The 24,927-nt window shown below is 40.9% G+C and overlaps 1 protein-coding gene and 1 long non-coding RNA gene across 2 annotated transcripts in view; one reads left to right on the top strand and one right to left on the bottom strand.

The window, feature by feature from the left end:
* LOC121955028 (uncharacterized) overlaps positions 1-24,927 on the bottom strand; it is a 57,090-nt gene that overhangs the window by 1,663 nt on the left and 30,500 nt on the right. The window contains exon 4 of the long non-coding RNA XR_006106585.2: positions 13,528-13,601. This is a non-coding gene — a long non-coding RNA (uncharacterized LOC121955028). The remainder of the gene's footprint in view (positions 1-13,527; positions 13,602-24,927) is intronic.
* Positions 1-24,927, top strand: part of loxl4 (lysyl oxidase-like 4) — a 27,988-nt gene extending 3,061 nt beyond the window's left edge. The window contains exons 3-15 of the mRNA XM_042502810.2: positions 495-790; positions 873-1,087; positions 9,695-9,733; positions 9,986-10,199; positions 10,298-10,475; positions 15,255-15,409; positions 15,490-15,657; positions 16,071-16,233; positions 16,330-16,573; positions 17,571-17,686; positions 18,010-18,146; positions 20,955-21,066; positions 22,153-24,927. Of these exons, the coding sequence (XP_042358744.1) occupies positions 495-790; positions 873-1,087; positions 9,695-9,733; positions 9,986-10,199; positions 10,298-10,475; positions 15,255-15,409; positions 15,490-15,657; positions 16,071-16,233; positions 16,330-16,573; positions 17,571-17,686; positions 18,010-18,146; positions 20,955-21,066; positions 22,153-22,223 (2,108 nt within the window). The 3' untranslated portion in view covers positions 22,224-24,927. The remainder of the gene's footprint in view (positions 1-494; positions 791-872; positions 1,088-9,694; positions 9,734-9,985; positions 10,200-10,297; positions 10,476-15,254; positions 15,410-15,489; positions 15,658-16,070; positions 16,234-16,329; positions 16,574-17,570; positions 17,687-18,009; positions 18,147-20,954; positions 21,067-22,152) is intronic.

Genomic DNA, 24,927 nt, shown 5'->3' with positions numbered 1-24,927 from the left:
AATGCATGGCTTCATGAAAAGACCACCAATTAAGACATCCAAAATAACTAACATAATAAAGTGACAAAGATAACTTGTTGTGGGATTGGAGTCTACATCTCGTTAAGGACGCCTGGTGGGCTGGCGGAGCAAGTATATGGGCCAAAAAAGGGCATTTGTTTCAGAATAATGACAGCATTCGCTTGCCAGAGTTGTGCAACACTTGCTGTGGTTTATGGACATTCTTTACTGCTGCTTTTAAATTCAAATTAAAGAGAAGGTTGAGTGGATTCAAGGAGCAGGATCTACAGCACCCTGCCTTGTAAAATACTGTGTATCTACCGCTAAACACGCCGCTAAGGTGCAACCCTAAATCAGCGTGCCAGTAAAAGTCAAGTGTTAGGTGTTTAGGAACGGATCCTGGCCCTTGTGTAGATGCAATGCTCAATCTGTCTATTGAACAATCAATGAAAGTCACAATGAAAGAAGTAATGAATTGTTTATCCTTTCACAAGGCCCAATATGGATGGATAACGTACGCTGTGACGGCTCGGAGAAGTCCTTGAAGGACTGCAAACACAACGGCTGGGGTGTGAATGATTGTAAACATTCTGAAGACTTGGGGGTGGTTTGCACTGCTGAGCGCAGGCTTGATCAGACAGCCAGTAGAGGCCACACCACTGCCTTCAGGCCCAATGGCAACCCCGCACCTCAGTGGCAGGGCCTCGTGGCCACCCATAGGCATCCGGGATATGGCTATTATGGAAATGGGCATCAAAATGAGATCCCCAGGTTCCACAGACACCACCAGGTACAGCAGTTTTCTTGTGATTAATGTCTTTTATTTTTAGAAATGCATGTAATAACTAGGTTTGATGTGCATCGTCCCTAAGGGTCACAGTAAAGTGCAAATTGAGGAGGTCCGACTTCGCCCCATCCTCATGGCTACCAAGAGGAAGAGCCTGATCACAGAGGGTGCAGTGGAAGTAAAGCATGCTGGGAGATGGAGGCAAGTTTGTGACCTGGGTTGGAGTCTCAACAGCAGTCGAGTGGTGTGCGGGATGCTTGGCTTTCCAGAGGCTACTCAGCACAATGTCAAAACATACAAGTGAGTATGAATCGTTCCCGCTAGCTGCACATCACATTTCACCTTTATGAGCTCATGTTATTATATTGAATTACACCAGGTTGTTGACTGTACTTCAGGAGGGCAACATGCTATGTCATTCATCCCATTGTTAAGTGAATAAAAACTCATCCTGAAGAATAAAAAAACAACAGCGGCATCCCGTTTAGAGACACTTTGAGTAAAAGCCTTTTGTTGGGCTTATCTTCCTCCCCCAGCCACTCCTGCCCTATGTCCCCCTTTACTCCCCCTCCCTTCCTCAGCCTCAGGATGATGATCAAGGAATCCCTGTCCCCTCTCTACTGCCCTTTCTCTACACCTCTCTCTTGGCAAATCACCTCTGCTCACCTCATTGCCTCTCTCTCACTCTCTCTCCTCGATGCTATCTTCAGCCTGCAGCTCTCAGACAAAAAGTCCCACTTTAACTTTTAGATTCCCATGCTGAGGTGTAATATCACTGCTGATTGTGCTTTGACTGTCCCATCGATGCCATGTGTGGGACAGAGGTGGCTATTGGAGAGCGGGATGAGGGTCTTTGTGACCTGACTCATCTTATTGGCAGGGCTTCCTCTGAAGGCTTTGGTCAGCAATGCAGCTCCTCACTTTTACATCTCACTTCAACAGTGTGACATGCTGAGAGTGTGCCTGTACTAGGGCTGGGTATCATTTTAAATTGTTTTGATACTGTTGCTGATATAAGAATATAAGTTGCTGATAATAGAAATGTGTTCACTGTGTATTTCACAAAATAACCCAAACTTTTGTAGTTCATCAATATTTAATTTTGTCTCTAAAATGAGAACTTTCCTAAATAAAGCATACTCTAAAGTGAGGAAAAATATTAAAATCAGAAAGTAACCTAATAAATGATGATTAAACAACAATGCCAAGCCTTACTCATTGCTACAGCCACATGTCGGTCCAGTGCGTAGGATTTAGTAGCATCTAGCGGTGAGGTCGCAGAACTAAAACCTCTCCCTTGTGCCAAGCGTGTAGGAGAACTATGGTGGCCATCACCAAAACATGAAAACATAAAAACATAATTGGCCCTATCTAGAGCCAGTGTTTGATTTGTAAATTCTGAAGATCAACATGAGGGACTTTGTGGAAGAGCGCCCACTCTGTATGTAGATACAAAGTGCTCATTCTAAGTTAATGAAAAATATATAAATGTATAAATAATGGATGCAGCTACCATGACGTCAGCCATTGGGTTTAGAACTGGTGTTTTTGAAGCCCTGAGTTTCGCCGTTACCATCTAAATTTTTTTAGAGCCAAAGGTGACAATAAAAAAGAGGTTGGAGCTGGAGAGGAGTGAATTGTGGATCTGACTGTAGCAGCGCCTCACAGACACTCTGTCAATCAAGTGTCCCCACCCTTAAATGTACATGCCTTTGGGCCTTAATGAAATGTAAAAGGGTGAGTTATAAAAAAAAAATATAACATGGGGCTCTATGGCGATTTACTTTGCTTTGGAGCCAGCCTCAAATGGCCATTAAAGGAACTGCAGTTTTTGGCACTTTGACATTGCCTTCATATTTCAACTATGGATGAACACATTGTTATGAATTTGATATAATATTTCTGCCATCACATGCCCCCAAATACAACACACTAAACCTTTAAAGGAGTAGGTCATTTTCGGAAATATGCTTATTTGCTGTCTCGCTAAGGGTTAAATGAGAAGATACCACTTGGCTTTTAATGTAGAGCTGGAGCTAGCAGCCATTAGCTGAGCCTATTATAAAGACTGGGAAGAGGAGGAAACAGCTAGCCTGGCTCTGTCTGAATGTAACAAAATACATCAGTCAGAATCTGTAAAGATCACAAATTAACATGTTATTTTTGTTTCTTCAATCCGTTGAAAAAAAATCAACATTTTACAGGGGGTTTGAGTAAGCTATTTTTTTTTTAACTAGCTATCAGTTTCCTCCTGTTTTTAGTCTCCATGCAAAGCTAACTGGCTATTGGTTCCAGCTACATATTTAACTGACAGATATGAGAGTGGTGTCAATCTTCTCATCTAACTCTTGAAAGGAAAGTGAGTTTCCCAAAATATCATATTACTGCTTAAAGTCCTGAGGTTTCGATACCCAGCCCCAGCACGTATTGTACACATCTTCTTGTGCAAACAGTTCCAGTGAGACATGTACTAAATTTACTGTGTAGGTGTCTCCTCCTGCCTTCTGACACTGATCTACATTTCCTCTCCTCCTGCTGAAAAGAAAGCATTGACAGCGGTTTTAGGGAAGGTTCTGCACTTAAACCACAGGAGCAGGACCACACATTAGCAGAGACTTACTCCACTGCTATTATAAGAATGAATAGTGTCTGACCATCCGCCATCATCAGTGAAAGGGGGACCCAGTTGGATCTGATTCCTGGAGAGCTGCTGGCTGTAGGTGATTCACAGTTTAGCTATTCCTTCCCTCTATTGGCCCGAGTTATTCTGACTCAACTGGCGACAGACCGCAACATCTGCTTTGTACTGCAGGTGCTAGATTCCTCTGTCTACTGAAAGGCTGTTGAGGGGGTAACTAATTTGTTTTATAGACTTTTCTAACTTTTTATTGACTTTACAAACATTGGAGCACGCTTTCTCACTGGAAGTCTGCATTGCCCTTGAATGAAGCGATCTCCACTGAACTCTGTTATAGGGAACACAGTGACGCTATAACTGGATTCTATTGTTGGGAGGAGGGCATCATCAGGCATCATATCTTCAGTAATAAAAGGTCCTCCGGATGAGCTGTCGTCAAACAGCCCGACCTGACTCTGTACACGATCTGTACAGGATCATTTATTAGAGCTCGGCTTCCCCGCATTGCAGGTGTGATGCTTTTCATGGCTCTGTTCGATTTTCTATCGCAGTACTGATTCGCCACTTAATGCAAAGAACTGGAGATGAGAAGTACAAGTTATAAATGAGTGAGGAATTAGATGCATAGATTTGTAATGCTGCGACATAAGAGACTTGGCTGCTCACCAAGAGGGAGATATGACAGAGGAGGACAGGGCTGCTGTAGCTTGAAGGGCTTGGACTGAAGCCTGCAGGGAATCTGCTCGCTGGCTGTTTCAGGATGTTGTTTTTAAATCTCCCTCTGAGGTCAAGGAAAAGAACTTAAACAATAGCACTCTATGAGCTCTTTTAGTCTTTGACCTAAGCCACAACTAAGCGGATTATCCAGCATATCTGTTTCTAAATGTACAATGCAAAGTTTGGGCAGTGGTATGCCATTATGCTAAAATTTTTTATCGTGCATGTAAGTTAAAAGGCTCTGGCTTGGATGCGGTCGTGACTTGATACATCTTGGTGTGCCTGTCCCTGGTATGACCTGGTGTTTTGCTGCTATACTGGTTTAAACCACGATGATGTGTTTGTTTCCAAATCTGAACCTGTTTTCTATCTCCACAGATGCGTATTTGTTCTTTCTCCATATGCTTTCTTGACTTCAAACTGGTTCAAGGTGTACACATGCATCTTAGCTGCCAGTGATAAGTTATTTTAGTGATATAAGAGGTTTTTCACATCATATTTGGTGAAGTTATTTTACAGTATTTGGGTTTCAGGATGAAACTGTATCTGTTGTTGTATTGGGATGTTTCATATACAATCAAACGTTACAAACAGAAGAATACTTGAAATACAGGTAATGCTGTTTCAGCCTTTACTTATGGATAATTGTAAGGATTGCGCTTTGACTGAAATTGCCACTGTAATTATAATTGCTGTACAAAATGTGAGCAGAGTCATGGAGAAACAATTGGGTGCAATTGTTTGGGTGAGTTTTCATGTAACATCTTCCACTTTCCGTTTGCCAAAAAAGCTTAGGATTGTATTACATGGTTCGGCCAAATTTAGCCAGTGAGCCCCCCGCCGTTTCTCCACCTTGCTCCAAGTCTCTCAGTCCATTCTTAGAAATCCCGGACCATGCCATGTCTCTGGGCTCCCTGTGTCTCTTGGATGAGACTCTGAAGATGCTATAATTACAGGTTGGTCAGGACCAAGGCTCTCCGGGGTTTCTGCTGAGAGTGAAAAAAAACACCCCCCAATTATAGCTGTGTGTGTGTGTGTGTGTGTGTGTGTGTGTGTGTGTGTGTGTATGTGAGAGAGAGAGAGAGAGAGAGAGAGTAAGATATAGCTGGCGGAGGACGAGGAGGAAGAGAGTAACAAGAGAAAGAGGAGATGGGGAGAAAGCACAGGAGCAGCAGTCAGACAGGCCAGATTTTCGCTTACTCGTGTGAAATATGTTCAATTACAGCTGCAGTTTGCAGCGCAGCCCGCTGTGTCAGCAGCTGTCTGTCTTCCTCTGTCACCATAGTGATTTGGGGACTTAACCGGCTTTTTATTTTTAATTATGTTTCAGCTGAAATTTCCTTAAGATGAGGGTATCATTTTCAGGCTCTTGTGTGACATTTTTGAGTGACCGAGTCTGGCTTTCCTGTCTGATGTCTGTGTGATCCTCCTCAATGACCTCCTCTCTAATTTATTTAACCATCTTTTAATTCCTGTTTGCATGCTGGCATCTATTTATGTGATCTGGAACAGAATGGAAGCTGGCTTTCAAAACTGAGTTGAAGCATAGTGATTTGTATAAGCTCAGTCTGGTCTGCATGGAAATATTTGACATGCAAGATCCTTTTCATTGATACTTAGTAAGGGAAAATTAAATACATTTTTATGATTATGTATTCCATATCAGCTTCGATATGCTATGTACGAGAGTTAGCGCATTTCATCTTGGCCTCAAAAAATATTTTCAAGCATTTTAATGCCACCTGATGAACTAAATAAGTATTACATAACTTTTTTGGGTTGTTTTTTACCAATTCTGAAGGCAAGGAATTGCAAGATTTTTTTTAAAGAAGCAGATTAGAGGGACAGTTGATGCCAAAATCAAAAATACATATTTTTCCTCTTACATTTAGTACTATTTATCAGTCTAGATAAACCTAGGCACGCTGCATTCTGCAAAGTGATACAGTTAGCGGGTGTGGTTTAGTCAAAATAAAATAGTTCCTTCATGAAACTGCTCACAGCAAGCAGGATTGTTATTGGATGATTTTGAATAAGTGAGTCATGATTTCTGGAAAGAAACATTGCTATTGGGGTTTTTAATGTATTTTTTTTGTTTTTTTAAGCACTCCAAAACATACCAAAACAATCTAGATTAATAAAGAGCGTGACAGGTAATAGGAAAAATAAGTGTTTTTGATTTTGGGCTGAACTGTCCCTTCAAATTAAAAGACTATGTTCAAACTATACACTGCAGTGTACAGTAAACAAGGTTTCCTTGAGGGAAGAACAACTCAACAGTTACCCCAAATAATTTGTTTGCAATGCAAATGCTATTTTTTAACATCTAACTTGCAACCTGATTTTTGTATTACTGATTTTTTTGACAGATTGTCAAGCAGTTTTAAATTGAAAAAAGACATAATGATTTCACTTTTAACATCTAAACCAAAGACCTAGAAATGAAGCCAATGAGCAATGTGAGGGTGATGAAACCCAAACAGTGGTGTAATGCTTGTGTTTTAACAGGCGGGTGGGGACTCCCTATCATTAGCCGCTGTTCTCTTGGCACCACAACAAGTGCTGGATACACTGTTGGCATTCTTATGCAAGGCCGATGAATGCTATGGAGGTGGAAAACAAACTAATAGTGAGACTTTGTTTCATCAGCACACAGCATGTGAAAAGCTGCACATAGCCAACTACCGATGACAATTACATGCATTTATAGTTCATGACGAAGAGAAAACTGTTTATTATTTGATTTCTGTCTATTAAAAAAGGAGATTCTAATGCATTTTATCTTTTTTGAATAATGTTCAACATTAATAGACTGCTGTAATTCAGTCAAATAAAAGACCTGAAGGTATCATTTATAGCCTGTGTGTGTAGTAGTCCTGTTGGTTTCTGAAGAGGGGAAAATAGTTAGCTGATTGGTCTGTGGTGAGGTCACAAACAAGTCACAGACATGTTTGCCTCATGGGAAACTGTGTGTGCATGTGTGTGTGTGCATGTTCCTCACTGTCTATCCCCGATGAGATGTTACTGCAGCAGAGCCACATGGTAGACACATTTAAGATATTTTACAAGTGTAATTCAAGACGCTGTAAAGAATGAGTGTTAAATCCTATACAATGTGTCAGTCACAATTTACAGCAGGTCGCGTGAGCTCAAATACAGCTTTATTTAGAGCTCTGCACACAATTTAAAATTAGGCGAATTTTCCACCTCATCAAGTCAAATCTTTAACATAGAAAGGCAGCAAGCAATGTTATTTAAACTGTTGAGATTTCATTGACAGATGTTCATAATTTAAGCTCCTCAGAGCTGCAGTTTTGCTTCAAATGGGCCATAGAAACCACCTGAAGTCTATTTGAAGAATGTTGTTCAAAAATAGCATCTGTAATTTGTACCTCTATTTGCTAAATGATTGCTGAAATGAACATATGCACATTTTTCAAGTATTTTTCCTCACCAAATACTAATATTTTTTGTGAGAGGTCTCTTCTGGCCCATTGAGTACTTGCAACATCAGGAAACGGGTTGTTATGTGATTCTGGAAAGTGTTCAGTCAGCAGTGCATGACCTCACACAACCATCTCCATAACATCATATCAGCAACAATGCTTCTCTTGATTCCAACATCCTCAGTTTGTTTTGTTTGCTTGCTTGCTTGCTTGCTTTTTTGCTTTATGTTTACGGGAATGTCTCGCGTTCATGTTAGAAATTCAAATATTTATCTACCTGTGCTTTCATATAAATATCCTTAGACATGTTTGTTTCTTTAGAGGGAAATGCCACTAAAACCAGCATGCAAGTATTATTCAATTAAGTATTTTCTTTTTTACTGTCGGTAGCCACAAAAAACTAAAATCATAAGCCTCCCACGCTTGTGATGCCATGCTGATTATATGGCTCTACAGAGATTAAACATGAAAAGATGTTCATGCTTAGCTGTGAAAGGTTTTTAATGGAAACTACACCTCACCAGCTCATTTTGATGAATGCCAATTATAAGTGTTCACATTTTAGAGCCTAGTAAACAGTACAGACTATATATTTTGGACAATGGGGGGACAATATGGCAGCTGTGGCTCAGTAAGTAGAGTTGCTTGTCCACTGATCACTTGCGAGACACTGAACCCCAAATTGCTCCAGATGGCAGGTCACCTTACTTCAGGGTGTTAGTGTGAATGGTTGATTGAGACTCTGTGAGCAGCATTTTGGATAAATGTCCTTTATGAATGCTGCCATTTCTGATGTATATAGCAATGTTAGTCTCTAAATTGTCTAATGCATGCTGAACTGTATTTTTTTTTTGCCTGTAGCTCCACCACGATATCTGTGATGTGCCAAAATTGGTTGATAATGAGCCCTTTAAAATATCAGTTAGGCTGTGGCGTGAGTATCTGAGTGTTTTGGTGTAATTTATGTGAATGTCTGCGATGGTGCGTGCACTTTACAGTGGTTTGAGGATGTCCTGGCATGGTCTGTGTGGCATGTCTGCTCTGCATGTCTGCCAAGAGAACAGAAGGCTTTCCTCTCCACCGCTCGCCCGAGTCAGCCAGCCTACTTGGTGCATAAATCTCTATTTGGTTCTGGCAAATTCTCGTACGTGCAGCACTGCACACTGCCAGAGTTTTTGTTTGGATATCGTGCTTGGTCAAACCCTGTTTTCCCAGAAATGTTGTACATCGCTGATGTTGAATGTCATGATTTTTTGGGACTGTGTGTGGCTTCGGAGGTTAACAGCATGTTCAAAATACCTTTGTTTTTTTTTGTTTTTTTGTTTTTTTTTTAATCCTTTTATAGTTCTTACATCCTGTAGTTATGTACAAATCTCTGTTGTACTGCAACAAGGAATGCTGAAGTTGTATATTCAAAGGGCCTATGTTTATTTAAAAGGCAAGTACATTTTTATTTAATGTACATGTTGGTAATTCAGATAAAACATACCTTACTCAGTAACAGGAAGTACTGATGGCTTGTAGCTCAGGAGCATATGATACACTGACCGCTTACTCTAAACATAAACACAGCAAATAGCAAGCAGCCCACCTTCAGGATGGAAATATATGCTGCTGAACCCATAAAGCAACAAAGAGAGACAGGAAGTGAAGTTGCAGAATGAGAACAAGAACATTGCATTCTTCCTTGAACTATGCAAGTCATTGCCATCAATGTAACTTCACACTCACCACAAAGCCGCACACATTGCTCATTCTGCTTTTATATACAGAAGATATAAATGGAGGCTGTATGAGTCATCCCTTTGAAAGGCTTAATGTCTGAGCAGTAACTTCTTTAAATCATCAAGGACCCCAATCAGACTACTTTTCTAGTAATAACCCAGTCGGTGTGCATATGTTTGTGCTGCTACTAGCTGTGGCAGAAAACCCTGCTGTGTGGCCACGTTACATATAAAACAAAAAACAGATGCTACAGTCACTACCTCTTTACATAAGAAATTTGTGATCCAGGACACCTCATGGGGTGATGTGTGCATGTGTGTTTGGGGACCGGGAACACACAAATGTAATGGAACTAACATCTGTTCTTTGGTACTTTTACAGGAAAATATGGGATACAAAGGTTGCAGATCCTTCAACAAGGTAATAAAAAGACAACAATTCCTCATGTTTCTTAGCTATGTATGACCTCACTCATTTTACAACTCTTGCAGACCTGAGTTAAACTGTATTTAAAGGGATAGTTGTAGCATATGTAGCACCAATTTCAAGGTACTTGCATCTTTCTACTGCAGAGGCAGTCTAGTTTTATGTGAGGACTCTTATATTGGTGAAATACTTTAATATTATAGAGAAATAATAAAGCTTTAATCAAAAACTTTCTCTCCCTTCTAGATTGAGCATGATGTCAAAGAAGAAGGGATTCTGGGTAGAGAAAATTAACTGTCTCGGCACTGAGAACAGCCTGTCAGAGTGCATTGCTCAGCTGTCTATCCCCCGTAGTCCCAGTCCCTGTAAGAACGGGAGACATGCAGTGGTAAAGTGTGTGCCAGGACCTCAGTTTGCACGCATATCCTCAGGGAGACCCCAGGCCCCCTATCCAGTTGTGGTAAGATTAATACAGTTACGCCTACACTTGCACAATCATGCCGAGCATTTATGAACTGCATGTAAGCTGAGGTGTATTTCCTTTACTTTCCTGTACAGCCTGTGCGTCTGAAGGCCGGCCCCAGGCTGGGTGAAGGTCGTGTGGAGGTTCTACGAGATGGAAAATGGGGGACAATCGTGGACCACTTGTGGGACAGAACTGCAGCCAGTGTGGTGTGCAGAGAACTGGGCTTTGGTACTGCCAAGGATGCCCTGCAAGGAGCCTTTATGGGTCAAGGTGAGAGAACTGCTACTTTCACACAACTTAGGCTGGAAAATACTGGAAAGATGTTTTGAGTCTGCAATTTGGGTGTTTGAATGTGTTTATCATGCATCATGGTATTCCAGAGAAGACAGGGGGACTTTTCCAGCCTTTTGCTTATCTTAGACGCCGCGCCCGTCTGCCCTGACTGATCAAATGATGCACGGGCATGTGTGTCTGTCACTATACCTGAAAATGTGTTAATTGCAGTATCTCCAGCTGTGATTAAATGAGTCCTGTGCCAGGGCTACCAGCTGCCCAAACACCATGCACCACTGCACCCTCACTCACATACTAAATGTAATTCTGTGAGCCACGGTGGTTTCTGTTGGCATTTGGTAACTAAAGCCACAGACACAATCTTGCTAGCTTCAAGCAAGCTTTTGATTCACTCACTGAGTGCTGTGGTCTTTTCCCTTCGATTTCAAATTTCCAGCTTTGGTGATGCACAGTTTCAGTCACTATCCAGCTGTGCCAGTGGTGTCCCCACCCTTACGAGATGTGAGAACAGCTTCCCCATGCCTCAGGCTTGGGTGTAGTCTCTAATCATGCTGATCGAGATGAAATGTGGGATGACAGCCTGCTGGTTTAGCTTTTCACTTGATTGTACATTGGGTATTTTTGTATGTGTTGGATTGGTCTCTTTTACCTTTTAACGTCTTAAATTGGGTTTTCTGTAGATGATGTCATTATTCTACCTTTCTTTTTGATGAGTCTAGCAGAACTAAAATCTGGTTAAGTTGGCTCGTCTTGGGATACTTATATTGCTCCAGGCTTCACACCCCTTGTCGTCTGGTTTCAATCACCACTTTTAGTCGTTGGGGCAGATTTCAGGTTCATCATGGTTCCAGCAGTCTGATGCAGAGGTGTTTAATTGTCAGGAAGGACTAAAAAGCTTCCAATTTTCTACTTTAAATAGTTCTTTCTTGATCTAACAACCACAAAACTACATTTGTGTATGTTCAAGTGCTAGCATGTCTATGGTTGTGTGTATGTAATAAACCTTTCTTAGAATTATAACATTGAGATGTGTCTCTGGTTTGACAAATGGCAGATTTACTCCATCTTTTACCTCCTATTACTCCTGTCTCGCTCCAGGAAATAATGGTGTCCTACTGTATACCACATTTCCTGACTTAGTGATTAATTCACTCAAAGCCTATTTTTACTATTATTATTTTTACTTTTTACTTTTCTCTTGGTGGCTGTCATAGGAGCAGGCAAGGCTCCAACTGTTTGTATTTCTTCGCCTTTAACTTGGCTTTGTCTGTCTGTGCGATCTATTGGTGCCCAGTGTAGTGCACAGGTAGGTAAAGTGAGTGGTTGATGTCTTTTTGAAAAATATTTCATAGAGAACAGACATGTCAGAACCATGTAGGTTTCTGTCACTCAGCTGCCAGTCTGGTAATTTTGCCAACAACACTAAATATATGGTGCAAATACACAGGAATAAGGCAATAATGCTTGAAAATGTAACTAAGCAATTTCAATTAAACACTTTCCAGCCAGTCGCTCAGTCTGCATTTATCTAATAATAATAATAACAATAATAATAGTATTGAGCATTGTACAGTATATTGCTTTATACTGCATGCCTCCCTTTCAATTCATTAAGTCACTGCAGCCATGAGGGCAAAATCAAGTTTGAGTACTGCAGCAGAGTGCAGTACCATTAAGCACAGCGTACACTGTGTTTTTCTTGATTAAATAACATGTAAGCTACTCCAGGCTCCTACAAAACAACCACACACATCTCTATACACATCAGACTGGTTGGTTGTTGGTATAATTACCGGAGCTCATGGATTCTGCCTGGCACAGCTTCCTTTACAACTTTTTAAAGAAGTTACAACATGAAATTTGGTCGAATTGCAACTGCAATAGCATCTTATTGATGCAACCATTTAAACTTCTTCATCAAAAAATGTATTTAATTATTTTCCTGTCGTTGTACTAATTAGTGTTAAAAAAAACCTCTCACTATCTGCATCTGGCTGCAGATTTGTGGTGCTGCAGGTTCACATCTTGCTGCTCTGCACCATCCAGACAACAATTTGATTTCATGGAGAAGCGTTTTTCTATTTGATGAGCTACTGTCACTGTGATTGGCTCAGCCTTTTCAGAGAAATGAGACCAATCATATGACTACCTGAGATTGTATTAAATAATCACCACATTCTCAGACCTATAGTCACCCTCCCCCAGCCATCCACACCTTTCCCTGCTGCACACACATGAACCAAAATAGCAGGTGCACTAAGAGACAGGCACACAGTCTTTGAGCCTAAGACCTACCGCTCTGCGTTTGTCGTTATGCTTGCACGATTAAAATAAGGCACATAAACTTAGTGCACATACATATAAGTACATAGTCTCTTTTCAGACACCCACACATGTGCGCGCACACATTCTAACACACACACACACACACACACACACACACACACACACACACACACACACACTCACACTACAGAACTCTCCCTTTTCGTCCGTCTCTGTCATACACCTACATATACGCTACATGCAGGACGACTGGACTTCAAAGTCTTCTCACAGCTTCCTTTCTATAACATGCAGCCTGTTAGACATTTTACTATGACATATAATTTTCCATGTGCTCAAAGGCCACATAAACACAGGGCCATATGTCGTTGGAAAAGGCCTAAATTAGACTCTTTGATATAATAAACCCTCACTGAGAAAGAGTTCCTAAAAGAGTGAATTGTTGAAAATGTAGTTGTGCACACAGTAAAATCACATATCTCCCCCCAAAAAGCATCAACATTTCAAGATAGATGATTATGCATTCCTCACATCACACTGCATTCAGGCAGGTACACTTGGCCTCTGTCAACATGTGAGAAAACAATCTCCTGTAGCAACAGGACCCCACAGGAGAGTGCTGAATTGCCTCTGATAATCAAATGTGATAACAGTTGTGGTCGGCACGTAGACAGTCTGCCAGTCAGAGATTCTGCTTCGATTGTGGTCTCACTTATCATGAAACACTTGAATATGCACTTACCTGTGGTACACAGGTGGTATCCCTCTCTAGGATGAGTGAAGTTGTAACCTCAAAACTTGTTAACCGGCTTAGAACTGTTGAGAGAGAAAAAAGGAAACATTATTTAGATGCTGGAAGTCTTCCATTATCTAAAAGCCGACATGCAGAGTAATCTATTTACAGACTTACATGGTTTTAGCACTTGGCTAAGAAACAGATCAAACTGATGACAGAAAGGTTTTGTTAGAGGCATAGAAAGAGACGTTTCGTGGAAAGAAAAACTTCACACACTACATTAATGTGCCTAAAACGGAGTATAATTTCAGAGAGGAAAAGAACAGGGTTTCCCTTGCAACCACTAACCAACTATTTATGCTATTCTCAACAAGAATGTGACCGATGTTACCCTCTTTCCATTCCCCAGAGTCAATTTTCTAATCTGTCCAAATGATCTGTAGCATCTGCCAATTCTAATTACATGGTAATCAAGCTCAACCTGTTTCTTGTAAATACTAAATTTAAGCTACCGCATTTATATTATGCCTGAATGCTGCTCTCATAGCTGCATCTGCTGTCAATCTTTGACATTTTATGTTGAAGTTGATCGTTTGTGAAAGTGATGTCGGGGAAAATGAAAGTGAAGAAAATATTCTGTTCAGACTCCATCTGCAAACTCTCTTAACAACCATCATCATTATCACCATCAGTGAGTTAAATTACAGGGACAATGCTTCTATTTCCTGTCTTGACCAACATTGTGATTTCACTGTGTAATTTTGCCCGTGAAGAACATACATATGGAGTACTACATTGGAGTAAAACAGCCTGACTGCCTGTGTGTGCTCGTGTGTGTGTGCGTGTGTGTGCCTATAAAGTGTGTTTTGCCGAGTTTCTTGGAATTTATTTCTGGATTTTGCGGATATCCCAAACTAAGGTTAAAATAGAGTGTGTCACTGTTCATTTTGAGGATCCCTCAACTGGGCCCCATGTTTGTCTTGATAACTTAAACAGTGGGAGTTTGGATCTAGTTTGTGGCCTTTACCATGCAGATAGAGGCGGAAGTGGTTTAGAAGTGATCTTTTTCATACATACGCATGGTGACCAGTATGGAAGCAGGGCTACAATCTACCAAAACCAACACAGAGACAGATTGGGTTAGGCTGCAATCTGGTCCCTACCATTTTAGTCATCCTTCTTCTCGCCCTTCTTTGTTGGTTTTATCCTCTTTCCCCCGCTTTCTGTGGTTTTGGTTGTGTTTATTTCAATGCTGCAAGTTTGCATTTTGTGCCTTTTGTTTTAAGAAAACACTGAAGCCATAGTTTGTTTTCACATACTGCCATCAGTTTGCTTTCACCAAATCTTAAGCGTTTTTCCACCATCTTCAATGTTGTCTGGAAATTATCTGGTTTTAAACAACAAACATAAGACTTTTATTTTGTTGCCACTGATTTGGCCTCATTTGCTCACCCAGGGTGGTGGACTACACACAATGTTGTTGTTGTTGTGCCCAAAGCAACAGAGTGGTGGTAATGGGGTGTGACAGATCCCTAAAGTAGATGTTGGTGGTGCTGCTGCTTGACAGATAGGAGTTTTTCATTGTTGGTTTGATGCTAAAATAGAGAAAGCACATTCATGTGAAAGGATTACAGAGCCTTGCATGAGTGTGTGCTGCTTTGCATGATAAAATCTCCTGATGCCTTTGTGTCGACGTTGGGTAAAATCGATCTCGTCTTCTCTTCCCTCTTCAGGCACAGGACCTATACATATGAACAGTGTCCAATGTATGGGCTCAGAGCGCTCCATCCTAGACTGCTACTACCAGGAAGTCCAACCGTGGACATTTAAGCACAGCCAGGACGCCTCTGTACGCTGTAATGTCCCTAAAACCGGCATAGAAAACACGGTATGGAAGCTACTCTATTGAAAGACTTATCAGCTTTCACTGATGACACATCTAATCCCTTATTTATTATGGTTTTTCAGGTGCGGCTTACTGGTGGTAGAGTCCCATCAGAAGGCCGTGTGGAGGTGTTGATGGAGGTTGGGGGTCGTAAGCGCTGGGGCTCAGTCTGTAGTGAAAACTGGGGCATCAATGAGGCCATGGTGTTATGCAGACAGCTCGGCCTGGGCTTTGCAGCCAGCGCTCATCAGGTAACAACCTCCCTGACCAATACTACATCCATAACTGACAGGGTGTCAGCAAGAATGTCATTTTGATCTCTAATTGTAATGCCACCCCTTAATCTGAAAAACTTTTCTCCAAGTCTGATCATCAGTGTCTTAAATGAGGGGCATGATGTCACAAATAATGAAAAACTCATCTTTGAGTGTCCAGAGGCATCAGTCCTCCAAGATTTATCAAAATCCCATCAGCAATGTCTTGAGTTATTGATGACAGAACAAACAAACAGATGTTTAAACAAATGAACTCATGAGGGCAAATCCATAGTCACAGCCCCTGTTATCACTGTGCTGGACTATGAGCTACGATGCTTCTCATTGATAGAGAACCTGACAAGCTTTTGACTCCCTGTGACCCCACTCCTACACCCTTCTTTTGACAGGAGACCTGGTACTGGCCAGGTGACCAAAATGCAGCTGATGTTATTCTCAGTGGTACTCACTGTGTGGGCACAGAGCTTTCAATTCAACAGTGCCGCCGGAACAACCATGTTCATTGTCCTCGAGGAGGTGGAACAAAGGCCGCTGGGGTCAGCTGTTCAGATAGTGAGTTGAGCCAACTTCCTGTAGCTCCCCATCTTTTCAACTGGTTCTAAATCTGGTTGAATCCTAATACAATCTCCCAACTCTGATTTACTTCAGCTGCACCTGACCTTGTCCTGGATTCCCAGCTGGTCCAGGAGACAGCCTACCTGGAAGACCGACCCCTCCACCTGCTGACCTGTGCCAACGAGGAGAACTGTCTGTCTTCATCTGCTGCCAGGATGAACTGGCCTTACGGCCACAGACGCCTGCTACGCTTCTCCTCCCGCATTATGAACCTGGGTCGGTCCGATTTCAGACCCAAAGCAACAAGAGAGAGCTGGACATGGCACCAGTGTCACAGGTAGAGCATCCCTTAGGAGTTCATGGAGGTGTTGCAGTGGAAAGAACTATTTAAATACTTACTATATGTGGGATTTTGTGGTTGCCCTTTTGGTAATTTTAAGTGTTTTTCGGGGTGGTGAAACTGTGGTCTAGAGTGTCCTGGATACAGGTGAGCTGTGGTCAAAAATATTCCGACAAACACCTGTTCTTTGCACAAAATTGCCTTTACATGCATAATGACACAGCTCCCTCCATGTTGAGTAATTTGAGTTAAATTTGATTTAATTGCATTCAGTTGCTGCCAGGAAAGAAAACATGCTCAAGTGTGATCTCTGTGCTAGGGCACAGGTTTGACATGGGGGCTGCAGGTAGCGTGCAACACAGGCATTAAACACAAGACATTTTGTCAGTCGTTGTTAGTCGTAAATAGACTAAGTATTGTCCACTCTTAACAGATTCCACTCTACCTCTCAGTTTTCTCAGCTCAGTAAGTTAGTTTTGTCAGATGGCGAGAGTACTTTCAGTCCCATCGTCATGAAAAAAGGAGTCATTTGAAGCCCACTGTACTGGCTGTGTGACATGTGTCCCAGTGAGTTACGGGTGGCCTCAAACAGTGTTGTCATCACTCCAGATTCATTAGCCGCCTTGCCGCACGTGTCTGTGGAAATGACGGCTGAACCAGTTACCACAGGTCTGGCGTAATACAAAGGACAGGGTAGCCCGAGCATGGTCAGGTCCATTTCAGTTTGTTACAACAACACATCAGCGCTATGGATGTGTGTTTCAAAGCCCTCCATTCACTCTAGAATGAGTAAACAGCTCGACCAAGCTGGCACTAAAACAAGCTTCTGTGAGAGGTGTTACGGTGACACCCCACACTCATGTTCAAGCAGTGAGGTCATTAGGCTACCAGCCATAGGGAGCCAGTGTTCAGTTAGCTTAAATGCACACACTCACACAAGTACAGACACACATGTACACACTCTCACCTGGACTTTCCCCTCCTGTCGTCCCAGGCACTACCACAGTATCGAGGTGTTCACGCATTACGACCTGCTGACTCTGAATGGCACGAGGGTTGCAGAGGGACACAAGGCCAGTTTCTGTCTGGAGGACACATACTGCCCCGACGGTAATGTTCACCACTATTCATGAGCCCCAGGAAAATACTCTTTTCCATTAGTGACAGGAAATTAATATCAATATTTCAGCTAGAGCTATTTAGATTTTTACTTTGTGGTTAATGTGTTAGATCACTGCTGTTGTTGTTTGTTCACTCTCCATTTACTTGGTATATCATGGATGAAATAGCTCAGATGAAAAAGGAGCGTTCATATGTTGTCTGACGCAATTCAGGAAGCTAAAGGCTCTTAAAAATAACAGGGAGTGCCGAGCATTAAATGAGCTTTGATGCTGTGATTGATAATGATGCTGGTGTGTGTGTATGTGTGTTAGGACTCCAGAAGCGCTTCTCCTGCTATAACATGGGTGATCAGGGTATCTCTGTGGGCTGTTGGGATACGTATCGACACGATATCGACTGTCAGTGGATTGACGTGACTGATGTCCGACCAGGAGACTACATCTTCCAGGTCAGAGGTCATTTTATCTCGCTCACTTCGACACTTTTTCAGTTTGGTTACATTGCAAGATTCTTTTCATGTCACAAAAAATCAAACATCATTAACTTTGTGTTTAAAGGAATACAGGGATCCCAATCATTTTCATGGACAAAATTTCACGGACCCATTAATAAAATTTCCATGACCTTTCACATTGTATAACACGAACATTGCTCCATCTCAAAATGAAGAACAAATTAAAAGTAGCTGGGGCTTAGCTGAGAAAACGTTGTGATTCATGACCCGAAATGTTAAATCAGGGAGTCACATTATTTATCTCTCATTTAAACACATCAGATTCAAACTCTTTTTAAACATAATTCAAGCAGCTCCCATGTTCAGTGAGGTAAAATTACTGTTTTTGTCAATGGATGAAAAGGTTTTGAAGAGAGCATAGATACGTTTTGCTTAAATTCAGTTTACCACTGAAAAGAGTCTTTGAGAAGTACAGAAGTACTGTGCAAACGAGTAGATAAATGAGACTCGGATCATACTGCACAAGTTGTGTCAGATTTTATAAACACGTGTTCTTTGTTCACTCGAGGCATGCAAGAAAAGCAAAGATTTCTTCACTAATTTAACTCAACATGGGATGAGTAATTGATATACAAATGTGAGTTATTTGTGGAGTGAAGTATTTCGTTAATGAAAAAGAGGTTCACAGGATCTTAAGGTAGACTGCCTCATGATTGTTTGGGGTTTCTGTCTATTTCAGTAAAACCTCTCGAGCTCCCTCATCACAGTCATCAACTCAACCATTCCTCTGTCTGTCATTACTTTGACACGGGTCAATCAGTCGACTCATTGTGGCTACTAGACTAAAACACATCAAGGACTCTGTCTCCCATTACCGTCCATTCCCAGTTCAGACTACTGATCCCACCATGTACGCAGAAGTCCTCAGTTCTCATGCTGCCAATTACCTCCCAGCTGTGGCAGATTGGTTACAGTGTAACTCACTGTCTGATAATTACTGCTGTCACCGAGTTTGTCTGAGAGGTCACTCTCAGTCTTTCTAATTACACTTCTCTGCTCTCTATTGAAGATGGATTTATTTAATTTACTCATAATAGACGTGACACACATATATATAAACGCGTGCTGACTGGATGTATTTTAAGCATGTTGAGAGGGGTATAATTATAAAGTTGTACATTGCTGCAGTACAATATGGAGCCAGAAAGAAGGAATGAATGATAGAGAGCAGAAATGGGGTTTAGATAAATGGGAGAAAGAAATTAGAAGAACTACTGAAGGTGAAAAGGTCAGGGTCAGTTGAGGAGAAAAAGCACAAATTTAAACAAGAAGAACAAGTGTGAAAAGCACAAGCAGCCAAGCAGGGAGTAAGTTTTTCCACCAAGGCTGCAGAATTGACAAAAATACAAGCATCTTTTACAGCAGCTCTCCTTCTTTCTGCTGTGTTCTTTCATTTATCTAGTAAAGTGCAGATGATGCCTGACTTTCCTGATCCTGGGCTTTACACAAAGATCCAGCAGGCCTACCCTTGAACCACCCACTGCTAATGAAACACACCAATTACCCAAATTAACTATTGCCTCCCTTTAGTCAAACAGCAGCGAGTCCCCTCTTCCATTAGGAACGGCTAATTTGCCACCAAGGAATTCCTCCTGCCCTGTTTTTATTTTTATTGCCACTTTCTCACTGAGCAACACTTTCTGCCACTGAGCCGGCCCTCTTCAGAAGCCCCGTACGCTCCGGTCCAACTCTGTAATTTACCCTGAAAAATTAAGAGACAGCTTTTGTGCATTCACTAAGTTTTTTAAAGTTTTCTGCCTTTTTTAGTGTAGTTTGCCTTCTTTCCCCCGTAGCTGTTTGTAACATGTATTTAAAGTGGGTGTAGCAGTTTACAGAGCAGCTATTAGAGTAAATGGCTTCTCAGTATTATCACCAGACCAGATTAAGAGAAAGGTTGTATCAGCAGTTATGGAGCTGCTCTGCAAATGACAGACTATTAGCACAGTGTATGGCAGCACTCAGACTGATTTCAGACACATAAACATGCTCATGCATTACAACACTATTGCAGCAGACTTTAAATTCAAGTTAATTCAGTGCTTATTCTTGCATACCTATGTTGACGTGAGGAGCAGTTTTCCATGGGGACTACACTGGTAAAGCCAAATTCCATGAACTTCAACTGTAAAGTTGCATAACCTCACCAATTATCATGTTTTGTGTGGGCAGAAGTGTCTTTGTTACATGTTTTCATACAAGTTATAAAGTATTTTACGATGAGCTTTCCCTAAAGATCTACCAGTGTGTTTCGTGCTTTGCAGCACACATGGTAAAAGCAACAGTTTTACTGCCGCATGTTATTCAGTCCATATGTTCAGCTGTAGGCTACCGAGCGCACATCATTCAACTTCAAGTCTGTGAGAAAGTATTTATCTTTCCAAATAAGAATACAGTATGGAGAAGTAATCCAGCTTTTTATAGATGAGAAAGGGATTGACTATAAAAACAATACCAGCCACGAGTGCTGTTTAATAACAGGCCCTCCAACAATTTTCCGTCCAACTGCTCTTTATTTCAAATGGTTTTCTCAGTGTGTAGTAAGAGGAGACTTATTCCTTGTTTGACCACGTGCATGGCCACGGCTGGGGATACAGTATTAATAAAAGTGAGAACAACAAGATGATAAATTCTCCACATTTCCTAAAAAATGTTTTTTGCAATGATTGCAATGATCTGAAGATCAGACTTGTGATATCTAATTGGTCTTTATTTTAAAAAGAGGTTGCGTATGTTGTTTTGCAGGTGGAAGTGAACCCCTCAATGGACATGGCTGAGTCTGACTTTATGAACAATGTCATGAGATGTCGGTGCAAATATGACGGCCACAGAGCTTACATGTACGGATGTCATGCAGGTGGGAACAGAAAAGACTTTTTGTTTTTATTCTCACTTCATCTTAATTTCTCCCCTCTGTCACTAGGACTGGGTAGTGGTATGCAATGCATTTAATGTATCGAAACAACGCCAGTCAAACGGGATACAGACATTTGATCCTTTTTGTGCTAGGGTCCTATTCTGACTCCCCGCTGGAACAGCAAACTTTCTATTGCAACCCTCACCAGAGTGGCTCTCCTCCAAGCAAATGGTCAAAATCTGCCCGGCTAGCATGAGCTTACACAGCAGCACTTAACATCCAACACCAAAGTCTATATATGGACCCACCAAACTAACACTGACACTGAATTTGACACAAGTCTGTTGTTACCTCGGTTAGGTAGTACTAGCCACATGATGGTAAAAGATAGCCTTGTCGCTGTGTGTGTGCAGCCAGATGGACTCTCCCAACTGTCCCCTAGAGTGGGGCTCACACTCCCTCAGCAGCAGCTACAACCCATACGGTTCGAGGTGTAGTGAGGTTAAGTGTGATGTATTTGACAGTTCAGTATGCTGAGATGTCACCAAAACAGTCTAAAATATGGTACCACTACACACTACTACATTTATATTAAGGGTATCAAATGAGGTACTCTAATGGCATCAGTATCACTTTATGAGCAGTACTGGTACTGTACATTGCGCTTCTCAACGTTATTTTTACACTTCCAGTCTATTTCTGTGAAAAAAGGATTACAATCTGAAAAAATGAACATCTCATTGTTTCATAGGTAATGCGACACAGAAGAGCAACCAAGTGGCTGTCTGAACATTTCACATTAAAATAAATATGTCATAGGAATCAATCATGTTATCAAAGTCATTTAGTTGATCAATTCAGCAGCAGTTCATCTAACCTGTGCTTCCAAACCCTGCGTAACAACTGCAATATAACTCGGAAAAACTCAATAAAAGTGAAGGTGGCAGCAACCACAAGCTTTTAAGACAAAGTCTGTGTAGCAGGTGAAAACACCCGCTCCGCTCCACCTATGTGATACGTTTTCTCCATGTTTTTGCCATTAGCCTTGTCTGTCACTAATAGTTCTGCTCTTTTTTTCTCTTATAGGTGATGCATATAGTGCAGAGATTGAGGACCTGTTTGAGCACCAGAGGCAAATCACCAACAACTTTGTGTAGCCCCTCCCAGGGCCAAGCGCAAAGGCCTTCCAGTGGGGCCAAAAGACTACTCAGGATGGGCTGAGGTCGATGGCCCCTGGCCCTTTGGACCTTAGGACCCACAAAAACAGACAACACACAAATGGCGCCTGTTCTTTCCATGGCCGATATGGATAAAACATTCAAAAGCGCATTGTATCACAGTAGCGACCGTTGCAGAGACTTCACTGACAACGAGAGTGAAACAGGTGCCCGACGGTGCAACATGTCTTTTACTTTAGTTTATTAAGAAGATATTGGATTCAAACTATGCAGATTTTTTTTGTTTTGTGAATGTGGACGACTAGTAACTTAAATTAGTTATTCAAAATGTATACGCATGAAATTACTTACTATCTCTATAACTAATCCGTTACAAAGACAACAGGGAGGCTGGTACAGTTGGGAAATCTTATTCCCAACCCACAAAATATGAAAAACTCTCTAAAAAATAATAATTTGGTGAGTTTGCGTAATTTCTGTTGCAAAAGGCTGATTTAATGCACATTCAGCAAAAGTACTATTTTATCCAAATTCTTTCCTTACTGAATTTTGAAAATGTTGTGCTTTTACATTACTTCAATATTGGTGCTCTTTAACAATATGTTGTATTAACCTCAGAACGTTTCAGGTGAACAGTGTTGTACAATGCATTTTGGGTAGCTTTTTCTTTGACAGTTAATTAGGTATTTTAACATTGCTTTGGTTTTAACAAAATCATTATTTTATAAAGTGTAGTTGTGCTTCAGCATTAAGCTTCTGACCTAGAATAGGTAAGAAGAGCTCAAATGATTTTTATGGAACAAAGCACTTTATCTTTTAAACAGCAGTATTCTATTTTTGCCCCCTTTCTAAAATTAGCCTTCAAATTGACTTTTTAGGGTGTTTATCTAAAAAACATATTTTTGTTTTTTACATTGCAAAAAGTGAAACATAAGGTTTGTGTTTAGTTTTCATATACAATGTACTATTTATACTGTAACTTTATTTATTCATGGATTTCACACATACACAGCATGCTCAGTAAAGAGTTTGTTAGCCTGCGCTCAATTAACAATACTGAATTTTTTTTGTTTTTCTGACATCATTAACCAGGGAGAGAAAATTATTTAATACAGGACATAATATTAGAACGTTTCCATGATACAGATGAATAATTGTTGATTTATTTTATTTTTGTTATTAAAACAACTGTAACTGTACAGTTTTTTCTTCCAGCCTCTGTGATGGGAGGGAGAAACCACAGTATTGTGGCAGGCATGCAGGCTGGGTTTTGAGAGCGTATAAAAAGCCTTTTAATTACGTCTGTTTGGGTTAGACTTAAGGTTACGGTTAAGGTTAGGGCTATAGCATGTGCTTTATAAAGAAACACTATGGAATTGTTACTTAGGGAATAACGGGACAAGCGAGAATCCATCTTTACCCAAACTTCGAGAAAGATTCTGAGTTTCTTAGAAATTCAGAAGGTGTTTGAAAGAAAGATTGAGAAAGTGAGACAGAACGAGAGATGAAGTTTGGAGAGAGGCTTATGCAGACATACAGTTTTTACTATCATAGCTGCCTTTTTGTAGGCAGCCATACAGAGACCACAAGCTGGCATTTTCAGCTCCCCAATGAGAACAACATGTTTGTCTCGGAGAAAAAATAAACTCCTCAATTCACGCTTTGACACAGTAAACAGTGGCCTTGTTTTTTACTAAAGTTGGGCCTTCTAAAATATACTGTATTTCTCTCTTTGCTAACATTTTAGCTCCACACCAAACCATGATGCAACTCCTTTTTCTTTACAACATGGAACTTGTGTTAATCATGTAGTTTTACTCCATTAATGTGTTTGATGTGTTTGGCTTAATGTCTTAGTGGTTAAACCTGTTAAGACGTTTTTTCTAATGGCCAGTTTCCAGGACTCGTCGTGGAAAGGACAAGTCACTCATAAAGACAACTGCAGACTTCATTAATTTCTTTAGCACATTGTTTCCCTCTTGGCTGGAATTTCATGATTTTGATTACACAAAGCAGGCTTAAAAAGAACGTGCAGCTTTTTAGAATAACCTTTTCTAATCGCCTGATTGAACAGAGTCAGCCCTATTACTAAAAACTGTTGGAGATGTTAGCAGAGAGATGTGAAAGTCTAAAATGAGTTTCTGCTTTTCTGTTGTTTCGTGCTTGTGTACAGTTGCTGTTGACATATTATGGTCTGTTCTGTGTTATTTAAAATAATATTTCATTCCATATCTTAAGTTGGTTCATATTCATCACTCTCACATTACTGTATTGTACCCATGCTATGTGCATAGCACTGGGACATTGTTTTCCATGGCCAGTTATTTTGTCTTTAAAGCTGAGAGTGTGAGCTACATGGTGCTTATCTATAATCATATTCATAGAAAGCTGTGCTCTCAGGGACTTTAACCTCATCTAAAGAGAAAAAAAAAGTTTCATGTGATGTGATTAGGGTTGCTTTTAGCTGTGATTCACACTCTTACAAAAATACCCACATGTTTATTTTCTAGGTAAAAATTGAAGGTATGAAGATGATAAGCTTTGTTAACATTTTTCCTTGAGGAAAGTGGACATAACTGTGGATACACACTGGCTGAATCAGAGGCAAATTTCAGTAGAAGACCAAATCACAATCCATTCATTCATCATTACTGTGAATCAATAAAACTTCATCACATACTAA

This window comes from Plectropomus leopardus, chromosome 13 (assembly GCF_026936395.1).
Source record: "Plectropomus leopardus strain MGB_pleo_1.0 chromosome 13, ASM2693639v1, whole genome shotgun sequence".
NCBI classification, from domain to species: domain Eukaryota; kingdom Metazoa; phylum Chordata; class Actinopteri; order Perciformes; family Serranidae; genus Plectropomus; species Plectropomus leopardus.
This window is presented reverse-complemented; position numbering and strand designations above follow the sequence as displayed.